At 51.2% G+C, this 13,936-nt stretch overlaps 1 protein-coding gene across 2 annotated transcripts in view; it reads right to left on the reverse strand.

The window, feature by feature from the left end:
• ABHD12 (abhydrolase domain containing 12, lysophospholipase) overlaps window positions 1-13,936 on the reverse strand; it is a 191,445-nt gene that overhangs the window by 117,817 nt on the left and 59,692 nt on the right. The window contains exon 1 of one of the 2 annotated variants that reach the window (XM_069768981.1): window positions 8,154-8,616. The exons of the other annotated variant lie outside the window; for it this stretch is intronic. Within the exon in view, the coding sequence (XP_069625082.1) occupies window positions 8,154-8,317 (164 nt within the window). The 5' untranslated portion in view covers window positions 8,318-8,616. Of the gene's footprint in view, window positions 1-8,153; window positions 8,617-13,936 lie in introns of those variants that run through there. 2 annotated transcript variants of the gene reach the window in all.

Genomic DNA, 13,936 nt, shown 5'->3' on the forward strand with positions numbered 1-13,936 from the left:
TTTTCACATGGGCAGTAGGATAAAATGGATCATAAAATTTGTTGGGCAATTTCTCCCGAGTACGCCGATACCTCATATGTGGGGGTAAACCACTGTTTGGGCACTCGGCAGGGCTCGGAAGAGAAGGCGCGCCATTTGACTTTTTGAATGGAAAATTAGCTCCAATTGTTAGCGGACACCATGTCGCGTTTGGAGAGCCCCTGTGTGCCTAAACATTGGAGCTCCCGCACAAGTGACCCCATTTTGGAAACTAGACCCCCCAAGGAACTTATCTAGATGCATATTGAGCACTTTAAACCCCCAGGTGCTTCACAGAAGTTTATAACGCAGAGCCATGAAAATAAAAAATAATTTTTCTTTCCTCAAAAATGATTTTTTAGCCTGGAATTTCCTATTTTGCCAAGGATAATAGGAGAAATTGGACCCCAAATATTGTTGTCCAGTTTGTCCTGAGTACGCTGATACCCCATATGTGGGGGTAAACCACTGTTTGGGCGCACGGCAGGGCTCGGAAGGGATGGCACGCCATTTGGCTTTTTAACCCTGCTGTTCTGTTGGTCAAAAATGACCGACTTTGAACTTCAATATTCTTTAAAATATTCAAGATGCGACTCTGAAACCCGTGGCCGACCGACCCATCCTCATTTAAGTCAATCAACCACAAGTTTCAGAACCGCATCTTGAACACCCCAAAAAATACCAAAGTTCAAAATAGGTCTCCCCAGACCGAACAGAACAGCAGGGTTAAATGGAAAATTAGCTCCAATCATTAGTGGACACCATGTCACGTTTGGAGAGCCCCTGTGTGCCTAAACATTGGAGATCCCCCAGAAATAACACCATTTTAGAAACTAGACCCTCAAAGGAACTAATCTAGATGTGTGGTGACTGGGACTTTGAACCCCCAAGTGCTTCACAGAAGTTTATAACGCAGAGCTATGAAAATAAAAAAAAAAAATTATTTTCTCAAAAATGATCTTTTAGCCTGCAATTTTTTATTTTCCCAAGGGTAACAGGAGAAATTTGACCCCAAAAGTTGTTGTCCAGTTTCTCCTGAGTACGCTGATACCCCATATGTGGGGGTAAATCACTGTTTGGGCACATGCCGGGGCTCGGAAGTGAAGTAGTGATGTTTTGAAATGCAGACTTTGATGGAATGCTCTGTGGGCGTCACGTTGCGTTTGCAGAGCCCCTGATGTGGCTTAACAGTAGAAACCCCCCACAAGTGACCCCATTTTGGAAACTAGACCCCCAAAGGAACTTATCTAGATGTGTGGTGAGCACTTTGAACCCCCAAGTGCTTCATAGAAGTTTATAATGCAGAGCCGTGAAAATAATAAATACGTTTTCTTTCCTCAAAAATAATTATTTAGCCCAGAATTTTTTATTTTCCCAAGGGTTACAGGAGAAATTGGACCCCAAAAGTTGTTGTCCAGTTTCTCCTGAGTACGCTGATACCCCATATGTGGGGGTAAACCACTGTTTGGGCACACGTCGGGGCTCAGAAGGGAAGTAGTGACTTTTGAAATGCAGACTTTGATGGAATGGTCTGCGGGTGTCACGTTGCGTTTGCAGAGCCCCTGGTGTGCCTAAACAGTAGAAACCCCCCACAAGTGACCCCATTTTAGAAACTAGACCCCCCAAGGAACTTATCTAGATATGTGGTGAGCACTTTGAACCCCCAAGTGCTTCACAGACGTTTACAACGCAGAGCCGTGAAAATAAAAAATCATTTTTCTTTCCTCAAAAATTATGTTTTAGCAAGCATTTTTTTAGATTCACAAGGGTAACAGGAGAAATTGGACCCCAGTAATTGTTGCGCAGTTTGTCCTGAGTATGCTGGTACCCCATATGTGGGGGTAAACCACTGTTTGGGCACACGTCAGGGCTCGGAAGTGAGGGAGCACCATTTGACTTTTTGAATACGAGATTGGCTGGAATCAATGGTGGCGCCATGTTGCGTTTGGAGACCCCTGATGTGCCTAAACAGTGGAAACCCCTCAATTCTACCTCCAACACTAACCCCAACACACCCCTAACCCTAATCCCAACTGTAGCCATAACCCTAAACACAACCCTAACCGCAACACACCCCTAACCACAACCCTAACCCCAACACACCCCTAACCACAACACTAACCCCAACACACCCCTAACCCTAACCACAACCCTAATTCCAACCCTAACCCTAAGGCTATGTGCCCACGTTGCGGATTCGTGTGAGATATTTCCGCACCATTTTTTAAAATTCTGCGGGTAAAAGGCACTGCGTTTTACCTGCGGATTTTCCGCGGATTTCCAGTGTTTTTTGTGCGGATTTCACCTGCGGATTCCTATTGAGGAACAGGTGTAAAACGCTGCGGAATCCACACAAAGAATTGACATGCTGCGGAAAATACAACGCAGCGTTTCCGCGCGGTATTTTCCGCACCATGGGCACAGCGGATTTGGTTTTTCATATGTTTACATGGTACTGTAAACCTGATGGAACACTGCTGCGAATCCGCAGCGGCCAATCCGCAGCCAAATCCGCACCGTGTGCACATAGCCTAATTCTAAAGGTATGTGCACACGCTGCAGAAAACGCTGCGGATCCGCAGCAGTTTCCCATGAGTTTACAGTTCAATGTAAACCTACGGGAAACAAAAATCGCTGTACACATGCTGCGGAAAAACTGCACGGAAACGCAGCGGTTTACATTCCGCAGCATGTCACTTCTTTGTGCGGATTCCGCAGCGGTTTTACAACTGCTCCAATAGAAAATCGCAATTGTAAAACCGCAGTGAAATGCGCAGAAAAAAACGCGGTAAATCCGCCATAAATCCGCAGCGGTTTAGCACTGCGGATTTATCAAATCCGCAGCGGAAAAATCCGCAGAGGACCAGAATACGTGTGCACATACCGAAACCCTAACCCTAACCCTAACCCTACCCCTAACCCTACCCCTAACCCTAACCCTATTCTAACATTAGTGGAAAAAAAAAATTTCTTTATTTTTTTTTCATTGTCCCTACCTATGGGGGTGACAAAGGGGGGGGGGGGTCATTTATTATTTTTTTATTTTGATCACTGAGATATAATCTATCTCAGTGATCAAAATGCACTTTGGAACGAATCTGCCGGCCGGCAGATTCGGCGGGCGCACTGCGCATGCGCCCGCCATTTTGGAAGATGGCGGCGCCCGGGAGAAGACGGACGGGACCACGGCTGGATCGGTAAGTATGATAGGGTGGGGGGGGACCACGGGGGGGGGGGGGATCGGAGCACGGGGGGGGGGGGGGGGGAATCGGAGCGCGGGAGGGGTGGAACGGAGCACGGGGGGCGTGGAACGGAGCACGGGGGGCGTGGAACGGAGCACGGGGGGGCTGCAATGGAGCACGGGGGGGGGATCGGAGTGCAGGGGGGGTGATTGGAGCACGGGGGGAGCGGACACGTGCACGGGGGGGAGCGGAGCACAGGGCGGAGGGGAGCCGGAGCAGTGTACCGGCCAGATCGGGGGGCTGGGGGGGCGATCGGTGGGGTGGGGTGGGGGCACACTAGTATTTCCAGCCATGGCCGATGATATTTCAGCATCGGCCATGGCTGGATTGTAATATTTCACCCGTTATAATGGGTGAAATATTACAAATCGCTCTGATTGGCAGTTTCACTTTCAACAGCCAATCAGAGCGATCGTAGCCACGAGGGGGTGAAGCCACCCCCCCTGGGCTAAACTACCACTCCCCCTGTCCCTGCAGATCGGGTGAAATGGGAGTTAACCCTTTCACCCGATCTGCAGGGACGCGATCTTTCCATGACGCCGCATAGGCGTCATGGGTCGGAATGGCACCGACTTTCATGACGCCTACGTGGCGTCATGGGTCGGGAAGGGGTTAAAGGGGTTTTTCCACGAACAAAGTACATTTTAATCAGTAGATCTCGGAATAATAATAAGTTCCACAATTGGGTGTGTTAAAATAAAATGTCCCTGTGCGGAGATAATCTTATAAATGTGCCCCTGCGGTGTACTGTGTAATGGCCGTGTCTGACCGTACAGGAACATGGTCTGATCATATCACTGCTCCTGGGCATGGGGGAATCAGAAGAGGAAACAGACAGGACAGCACAGGAGCACAGCTGATTTTGTTAGTGAACATTTCATGGTTTAAAAACAACTATGATCCCCTGCTGTCCTGTCTGTATATATTTTTCACCCCCTCCCCGCCCAGAAGCTGTGGTATGATCAGACCATGTCCCTGTACAGTCAGACACGGCCATTACACAGTACACAGCAGGGGCACATTTATAAGATTATCTCAGCACAGGAACATTTTATTTATACCATATCCAATTGTGGAAGATATTATACCAAAATCTATTAATTAGAATTTAAAAATATACTTTGTTCATAAACCCCTTTAGGGCTTTATCTATATTGGTGTTGTCTGATCGGAGTCTCTGGCGCACATTCTGGCAGTGATTCCAGCACTGTACACTATTAATTTGGTTTTTGCAGTCATTTTCATAGCTTTCACCTTTACATATGGGAAATCACCCCCCAAAAACAGAACCCACAATAGACCAATTAAATAACGTTGGTCCAAGTTATGTCAGGTTTTCCATGCACAGCACTCGGACCAAAAATATGATGGTGTGAACGCAGCCTTACGCATACTACAGGCCTCAATACTCCTTACGATTGCACAAACCCATAAGGTGACGAGTCCTATCCTTTACAGAAGGAGAATTATACAGTGCATTTCAGATGGACAGAACATACAAGGCCCCGACACAGCTATGGGGTCCAGAGACCACAATGCAGACGTTTTTGGATGACTCAGGCCTGTAATAATCCCCCTACAGTGTCAGTATGTCGGGGGTTTCTGCAGTTTCAGCTCATTTACTACTAATCACAGAGCGCAGCGTGCAGAGAACACAGAGGAGCACGCAGAGGAGGACACAGGAGCACGCAGAGGAGGACACAGGAGCACGCAGAAGAGGACACAGGAGCACGCAGTGGAGGAGCGTGCAGAGGAGGAACATGCAGAGGAGGAGGACACAGGAGCACGCAGAGGAGGACACAGGAGCACGCAGAGGAGGACACAGGAGCACGCAGTGGAGGAGTGTGCAGAGGAGGAACATGCAGAGGAGGAGGACACAGGAGCACGCAGAGGAGGAGCGTGCAGAGGACACAGGAACGTGCAGAGGAGGATACAGGAGCATGCAGAGGAGGACACAGGAGCATGCAGAGGAGCGTGCAGAGGACACAGGAACGTGCAGAGGAGGATACAGGAGCATGCAGAGGAGGACACAGGAGCACGCAGAGGAGCGTGCAGAGGAGGACACAGGAGCACGCAGAGGAGGAGCGTGCAGAGGACACAGGAACGTGCAGAGGAGGACACAGGAGCACGCAGAGGAGCGTGCAGAGGAGGACACAGGAGCACGCAGAGGAGGAGCGTGCAGAGGACACAGGAACGTGCAGAGGAGGACACAGGAGCACGCAGAGGAGGAGCGTGCAGAGGACACAGGAACGTGCAGAGGAGGACACAGGAGCACGCAGAGGAGCGTGCAGAGGAGAACACAGGAGCATGCAGAGGAGGAGCATGCAGAGGAGGAGAACACAGGAGCGTGCAGAGGAAAACAAAGGAGCGTGCAGAGGAAAACAAAGGAGCGTGCAGAGGAGGACACCAGCAGCGTGCAGAGGAGGAGCACGCAGAGGAGGACACAGGATTGTGCAGAGGAGGAGCACGCAGAGGAGTACACAGTAGCGTGCAGAGGAGGAGCACACAGAGGACACAGGAGCGTGCAGAGGAGGAGCACGCAGAGGACACAGGAGCGTGCAGAGGAGGACACAGTAGCGTGCAGAGGAGGACACAGTAGCGTGCAGAGGAGGACACCGTAGCGTGCAGAGGAGGAGCACGCAGAGGACACAGGAGCGTGCAGAGGAGGAGCACGCAGAGGAGGACACAGTAGCGTGCAGAGGAGGACACAGTAGCGTGCAGAGGAGGAGCACGCAGAGGACACAGGAGCGTGCAGAGGAGGACACAGTAGCGTGCAGAGGAGGAGCACGCAGAGGACACAGGAGCGTGCAGAGGAGGACACAGTAGCGTGCAGAGGAGGAGCACGCAGAGGACACAGGAGCGTGCAGAGGAGGACACAGTAGCGTGCAGAGGAGGAGCACGCAGAGGACACAGGAGCGTGCAGAGGAGGACACAGTAGCGTGCAGAGGAGGAGCACGCAGAGGACACAGGAGCGTGCAGAGGAGGACACAGTAGCGTGCAGAGGAGGAGCACGCAGAGGAGGACACAGTAGCGTGCAGAGGACACAGTAGCGTGCAGAGGAGGAGCACGCAGAGGACACAGTAGCGTGCAGAGGAGGACACAGTAGCGTGCAGAAGACACAAGAGCGTGCAGAAAAGGAGCGCGCGGAGGAGCGTGCAGAGGACACAGGAGCGTGCAGAGAAGGAGCACGCGGAGGAGCATGCAGAGAAGGAGCACGCAGAGGAGCGTGCAGAGAAGGAGCACGCAGAGGAGCGTGCAGAGAAGGACAGGAGCACGTAGGAGGAGGAGCATGCAGAGGTGGAGAACGCACAGGAGCGTGCAGAGGAGAACACAGGAGCACGCAGAGGAGAATGCAGCAGAGTACACAGGAGCACGCAGAGGAGAATGCAGAAGAGCATGCAGAGTACACAGGAGCACGTAGAGGAAAAGAACGCAGAGGAGCGTGCAGAGGAGAATGCAGAAGAGCATGCAGAGTAGCGCACAGACAAGCATGCACAACAGGTCCCTAAATACCGCACAATGACCCACGAGCACCATACTGCAGATTTGGGGGACGATATACAGCCACATATATGTCGCCGTTCGTACAGGCCGCGACATATGTACAGCACTGGTGTGGTGCCCATCACCCGCTGTGCCAGTATCCCTAATATATGGCTCTGCAGAAAACCCCAACAGTGGCATGTAACTGCCAGCACTGGGGGCAAATGCATTAATAGTAACAAAAGGCTTCACTCCGAAATGCAAAGAAAAAAATGGAAAAAGCCCCAATCTTTGCATTAATATTCCACATTTTTCTTGAAGCAAACTTCACTCACTTTTTACCCATGAAATCCTCAGTACTGAGCCCCAGGTACAGAGCCGGGGGCCAGGTACAGAGCTGGGGGGCCAGGTACAGGGCTGGGGGGCCAGGTACAGGGCTGGGGGGCCAGGTACAGAGCCGGGGGCCAGGTACAGGGCTGGGGGGCCAGGTACAGAGCCGGGGGCCAGGTACAGAGCTGGGGGGCCAGGTACAGAGCCGGGGGCCAGGTACAGAGCTGGGGGGCCAGGTACAGGGCTGGGGGGCCAGGTACAGGGCTGGGGGGCCAGGTACAGAGCCGGGGGCCAGGTACAGAGCCGGGGGCCAGGTACAGGGCCGGGGGCCAGGTACAGGGCTGGGGGGCCAGGTACAGAGTCGGGGGCCAGGTACAGAGCTGGGGGGCCAGGTACAGAGCCGGGGGCCAGGTACAGAGCTGGGGGGCCAGGTACAGGGCTGGGGGGCCAGGTACAGAGCCGGGGGCCAGGTACAGAGCCGGGGGCCAGGTACAGGGCCGGGGGCCAGGTACAGAGCTGGGGGGCCAGGTACAGAGCTGGGGGGCCAGGTACAGGGCTGGGGGGCCAGGTACAGAGCTGGGGGGCCAGGTACAGGGCTGGGGGGCCAGGTACAGAGCTGGGGGGCCAGGTACAGGGCTGGGGGGCCAGGTACAGAGCTGGGGGGCCAGGTACAGAGTCGGGGGCCAGGTACAGGGCCGGGGGCCAGGTACAGAGCTGGGGGGCCAGGTACAGGGCTGGGGGGCCAGGTACAGAGCTGGGGGGCCAGGTACAGGGCTGGGGGGCCAGGTACAGAGCTGGGGGGCCAGGTACAGAGCTGGGGGGCCAGGTACAGAGCTGGGGGGCCAGGTACAGGGCTGGGGGGCCAGGTACAGAGCCGGGGGCCAGGTACAGAGCTGGGGGGCCAGGTACAGGGCCGGGGGCCAGGTACAGGGCTGGGGGGCCAGGTACAGGGCTGGGGGCCAGGTACAGGGCTGGGGGCGCACACCTGCGGCATATGGAGCCGGTCATGTAGCGCTGACTCTGGGACGTGTTCACACACAGCGGACACTGCCGGTCACCTTGCGGGCGCACGCCCCGTACCTGCTGAGCCTCTTCATGCCCTTGCTGTCGCAGTCCTGCGGATAGTGCCCCTTCGCCGCTTTGCTCCCCGGTATCCGCAGGTTCTTCAGGCGGCACTCCAGGTCCAGAGCGGCGGCACCGACATTGCCCTGCTCCCGGGCCGCAGGCTCCGCTCTCTTTCTCATCCCTGGGCAGGCGGGGACGGCTGTCAGCGGGGCTACGGTGCGCACATCAGGGGAGCAGCGGGCAGTGCACGGGATATTGTTGTGTAGTCAGCGCCCTCCCAGTGCACCGCACAGCGGAGCCGCACACGGGACCGCCGCCTCCTCCTGTGACCCGCCGCCGGCCAATCACACGGGCGAGGAGGAGGGACGGAGGCCGCTTGGTTACCAGGGCCAGAGCCGCCCGTACCGTCACCGTGTATGTACACAGCGATGGAGGACGGGCCTGTGTATACACACTGTATACTGCCGGGGGAGTGAGTGGGTACACACTGTATACCGCCGAGGGAGGGGGTACACACTGTATACAGCCGGGGGAGTGAGGGAATACACACTATACAGCCGAGGGAGGGGGTACACACTGTATACCGCCGGGGGAGTGAGGGGGTACACACTGTATACCGCCGGGGGAGTGAGGGGGTACACACTGTATACAGCCGGGGGAGTGAGGGGATACACACTATACAGCCGAGGGAGGGGATACACACTGTATACCGCCGGGGGAGTGAGGGGGTACACACTATACAGCCAGGGGAGTGAGGGGGTACACACTATACAGCGGAGGGAGTACACACTGTATACCGCCGAGGGAGGGGGTACATACTGTATACCGCCGGGGGAGGGAGGGGGTACACACTGTATACAGCCGAGGGGGTACACACTGTATATCGCAAGGGGAGTGAGGGGGTACACACTGTATCCTGCTGGAGGAGTGAGGGGGTACACACTGTCTACCGCCGGGGGAGTGAGGGGGTACACACTGTATACCGCCGGGGGAGTGAGGGGGTACACACTGTATACAGCCAGGGGAGTGAGGGGGTAGACACTGTATACAGCCGGGGAGTGAGGGGATACACACTATACAGCCGAGGGAGGGGATACACACTGTATACCGCCGGGGGAGTGAGGGGGTACACACTATACAGCCAGGGGAGTGAGGGGATACACACTATACAGCGGAGGGAGTACACACTGTATACCGCCGAGGGAGGGGGTACATACTGTATACCGCCGGGGGAGGGAGGGGGTACACTGTATACAGCCGGGGGAGTGAGGGGGTACACTGTATACAGCCGGGGGAGTGAGGGGGTACGCTGTATACAGCCGGGGGAGTGAGGGGGTACAATGTATACAGCCAGGGGAGTGAGGGGGTACACACTGTATACAGCCGGGGGAGTGAGGGGGTACATACTGTATACCGCCTGGGGAGTGAGGGGGTACACACTGTATACCGCCGAGGGAGGGGGTACACACTGTATACAGCCGGGGGAGTGAGGGGGTACACACTGTATACAGCCGGGGGAGTGAGGGGATACACACTATACAGCCGAGGGAGGGGGTACACACTGTATACCGCCGGGGGAGTGAGGGGGTACACACTGTATACTGCCGGGGGAGTGAGGGGGTACACACTGTATACAGCCGGGGGAGTGAGGGGGTAGACACTGTATACAGCCGGGGGAGTGAGGGGATACACACTATACAGCCGAGGGAGGGGATACACACTGTATACCGCCGGGGGAGTGAGGGGGTACACACTATACAGCCAGGGGAGTGAGGGGGTACACACTATACAGCGGAGGGAGTACACACTGTATACCGCCGAGGGAGGGGGTACATACTGTATACCGCCGGGGGAGGGAGGGGGTACACACTGTATATCGCAAGGGGAGTGAGGGGGTACACACTGTATCCTGCTGGAGGAGTGAGGGGGTACACACTGTCTACCGCCGGGGGAGTGAGGGGGTACACACTGTATACCGCCGGGGGAGTGAGGGGGTACACACTGTATACCGCAGGGGGAGTGAGTGGGTACACTGTATACCGCAGGGTGAGTGAGTGGGTACACTGTATACCGCAGGGGGAGGAAGAGAGATATACACTGTATACCACCGGGGGAGGGAGGTGCACACTGTATACTGCCGGGGGAGGGGGAAGGGATATAATGCAAGGAAGGGGATATATACTGTATACCGCCAGTTGGGGGTGATATACACTGTGTACCAATAGGGAGGGCGGAATAAACACTGTACACTGCTACACTGCTGGGGGGGGGGGGGGATAAGCTGTATACCGCCGGGGGAAGGAGAACACACACTGTATAATGAAGGGGGGATATACAGTGGGGAATAAAAGTATTTAGTCAGCACCCTATTGTGCAAGTTCTCCCACTTAAAAAGATGAGAGAGGCCTGTAATTGACATCATAGGTAGACCACAACTATGAGAGTCAAAATGAGAAAACAAATCCAGAAAATCACCTTGTCTGATTTGGCAAGATTTATGTTGCAAATTATGGTGGAAAAGAAGTATTTGGTCACCTAAAAACGTAAGATTTCTGGCTCTCACAGACCTGTAACTTCTTCTTAAAGAGGCTCCTCTGTCCTCCACTCATTACCTGTAGTAATGGCATCTGTTTGAACTTGTTATCAGTATAAAAGACACCTGTCCACAACCTCAAACAGTCACACTCCAAACTTCACTATGGTGAAGACCAAAGAGCTATCGAAGGACACCAGAAACAAAATTGTAGCCCTGCACCCGGCTGGGAAGACTGAATCTGCAATAGGCAAGCAGCTTGGGGTGATGAAATCAATTGTGGGAGCAATAATAAGAAATTGGAAGATATACAAGACCACTGATAATCTCACTTGATCTGGGGCTCCACGCAAGATCTTACCTCGTGGGGTCAAAATGATCACAAGAATGGTGAGCAAAAATCCCAGAATTACACAGGGGACCTAGTGAATTAAATCCTATATAGAAAAGAAATACCAAAAATATCTAATAAATGTAAAATTAATATAAATCAAACGTATAAACCCATCATCAAGAGTGTGCAAAGCAGTCTTCAAAGCAAAAGGTGGTTACTTTGAAGAACCTAGAATATAAGACATATTTTCAGTTGTGTCACACTTTTTTGTTAAGTATATAATTCCACATGTGTTAATTCATAGTTTTGATGCCTTCAGTGTGAATGAACAATTTTCATAGTCATGAAAATACAGAAAATTCTTTAAATGAGAAGATGTGTCCAAACTTTTGGTCTGTACAATAGTTAAAAAAAGTGCAATGTTTACCCAAAAGGAATTCATAAAACGCAAAAGTACACTCGTGTATATAAAAACAATTTATATTACCAACAAAAATATTAGTGAGATCCATTAAAAACAGTGCCAGTGCATAAAAATTCTCGTGATTAAAGTGCAATTATATGAACCGGTATGACGCACCACTCCCCGCCGCACACACCTCTCCTAGTGAATGACCTGCATAGAGCTGGGACCACCGTAACAAAGGCTACCATCAGAAACACACTACGCCACCAGGTACTCAGATCCTGCAGTGTCAGACGTGTCCCCCTGCTTAAGCCAGTACATGTCCGGGCCCGTCTGAAGTTTGCTACAGAGCATTTGGATTTTCCAGAGGAGTATTGGGAGAATGTCCTGTGGTCTGATGAAACCAAAGTAGAACTGTTTGGTAGAAACAAAACTTGTTGTGTTTGGAGGAGACAGAATGCTGAGTTGCATCCAAAGAGCACCATACCTACTGTGAAGCATGGGGGTGGCAACATCATGCTGTGTGGCTGTTTCTCTGCAAAGGGACCAGGACGACTGATCCGTGTACATGAAAGAATGAATGGGGCCATGTATTGTGAGGTTTTGAGTGCAAACCTCCTTCCATCAGCCAAGGCATTGAAGATGAAACGTGGCTGGGTCTTTCAGCATGATAATGATCCCAAGCACACCGCCAGGGCAACGAAGGAGTGGCTTTGTAAGAAGCATATGAAGGTCCTGGAGTGGCCTAGCCAGTCTCCAGATCTCAACCCCATAGAAAACCTTTGGAGGGAGTTGAAAGTCCGTGTTTCCCAGTGACAGGCCCTAAACATCACTGCTCTAGAGGAGATCTGCATGCAGGAATGGGCCAACATACCAACAACAGTGTGTGGCAACCTTGTGAAGACTTACAGAAAACGTTTGACCTCTGTCATTGCCAACAAAGGATATATAACAAAATACTGAGATGAACTTTTTTTTAATGACAAAATACATATTTTCCACCATAATATGCAAAATAAATCTTGCCAAATCAGACAAGGTGATTTTCTGGATTTGTTTTCTCATTTTGACTCTCATAGTTGTGGTCTATCTATGATGTCCATTACAGGCCTCTCTCATCTTTTTAAGTGGGAGAACTTGCACAATTGGTGGCTGACTAAATACTTTTTTTTCCCACTATATCTCTCTGGTATAATATAATAAATAATGATATAACAAGGTGACCTTCGACACTCTAATAAAGTCACAAATATAATGAAGTTTCAGATATCGTAGTTTGCAATTTAATGAACAGCCGACATAATGGGAAAACAGACATCAATTCATCCGACGTTTCGTCACCATCACCTTTATCAAGGAAGTCTATGTGAATTATGTCCAAAGAGTCCCAATATTCAGGGTGACGTGGTGAACATCATGCCAATATCAATAGGTAGGAACTGCCACTATGCTGTGACATTGGGATGCCGGCGTGTTTCCGGTGGTTGCATGCGGTGAGGTGCCGAAACGTCGGATTAATTGATGTCCGTTTTGCCATTATGTTCATTAAATTGCAAAGTACGGTATTTGAAACTTCATTACGGTATATTTGTGACTTTATTAGAGTGCCGAAGGTCACCTTTCTATATTATATCTTTTTTCCTTCGAGCACCACTCTTCTACTTATAGCCTGCACCACTATTGACCGACATGATTTTATCTCTGTTATAAGACATCAGATCACAGATATCAATTTTATTTATCTTTCTGTGATCTGCACGTACATTGACAGGGTTGACCCTACTGGCAGATTCCCTATAAACTTTTGTTTTTTATCAAACATTGTATGGGGAAGTTTGTTGCGGATGTGATTATACAAGGGGGCACTGGCTGACGTCATGTGGCGCTCCATTGTACTATGTGTTCAATATACTGTCATTTTTCCACATCTGTGTTGTTTATTATATGGAATAATGTGTTTTCTTATAATACATGTTACCCATCATATTGCAACATAAACTGGGGGGAAAATCTGATCGATCACTCTGGCAAATACAGCGTGCAGTATCCCTGATATAGTGATGCCCTCAACCCTGCGCACATTTCTTCCTTACAGTTAAGACTTGCTGGCACTGCATTTTTGCAGCGTTTTTCGCTGTATATTTTTGAAGGGTATAAAACACTGCACATTACGGTATGAGCAGAGTGACTGAGAATTCTGAAACCTCGGGCATACCCTGCTTATTTTTTGCTTGCGGATTTCAACCATATTTTTTTTTTCATACTATCAGCATGTCAATTTTTAAGAATTTTTAACCCATTCAAAATAAAAAAATCCTTTAAATCGCATCGAAAACACACGTAAAAAAATGAACGTATTTTATGCACCATTTTCCTGCCAATGCTCCCGTTTTTTCAGTGTAGAAAAATCTGCTTCTAATACTGCACGTGTGCGCACACCCGAACATGCATTGCAGTGAAAATCTACAACAAATACAAAGTAATCTAAATTTTTCTTAAAAATTAGATTTGTGGCATAAAATCAC

Source organism: Ranitomeya imitator, chromosome 5 (assembly GCF_032444005.1).
Source record: "Ranitomeya imitator isolate aRanImi1 chromosome 5, aRanImi1.pri, whole genome shotgun sequence".
Taxonomy (NCBI): Eukaryota; Metazoa; Chordata; class Amphibia; order Anura; family Dendrobatidae; genus Ranitomeya; species Ranitomeya imitator.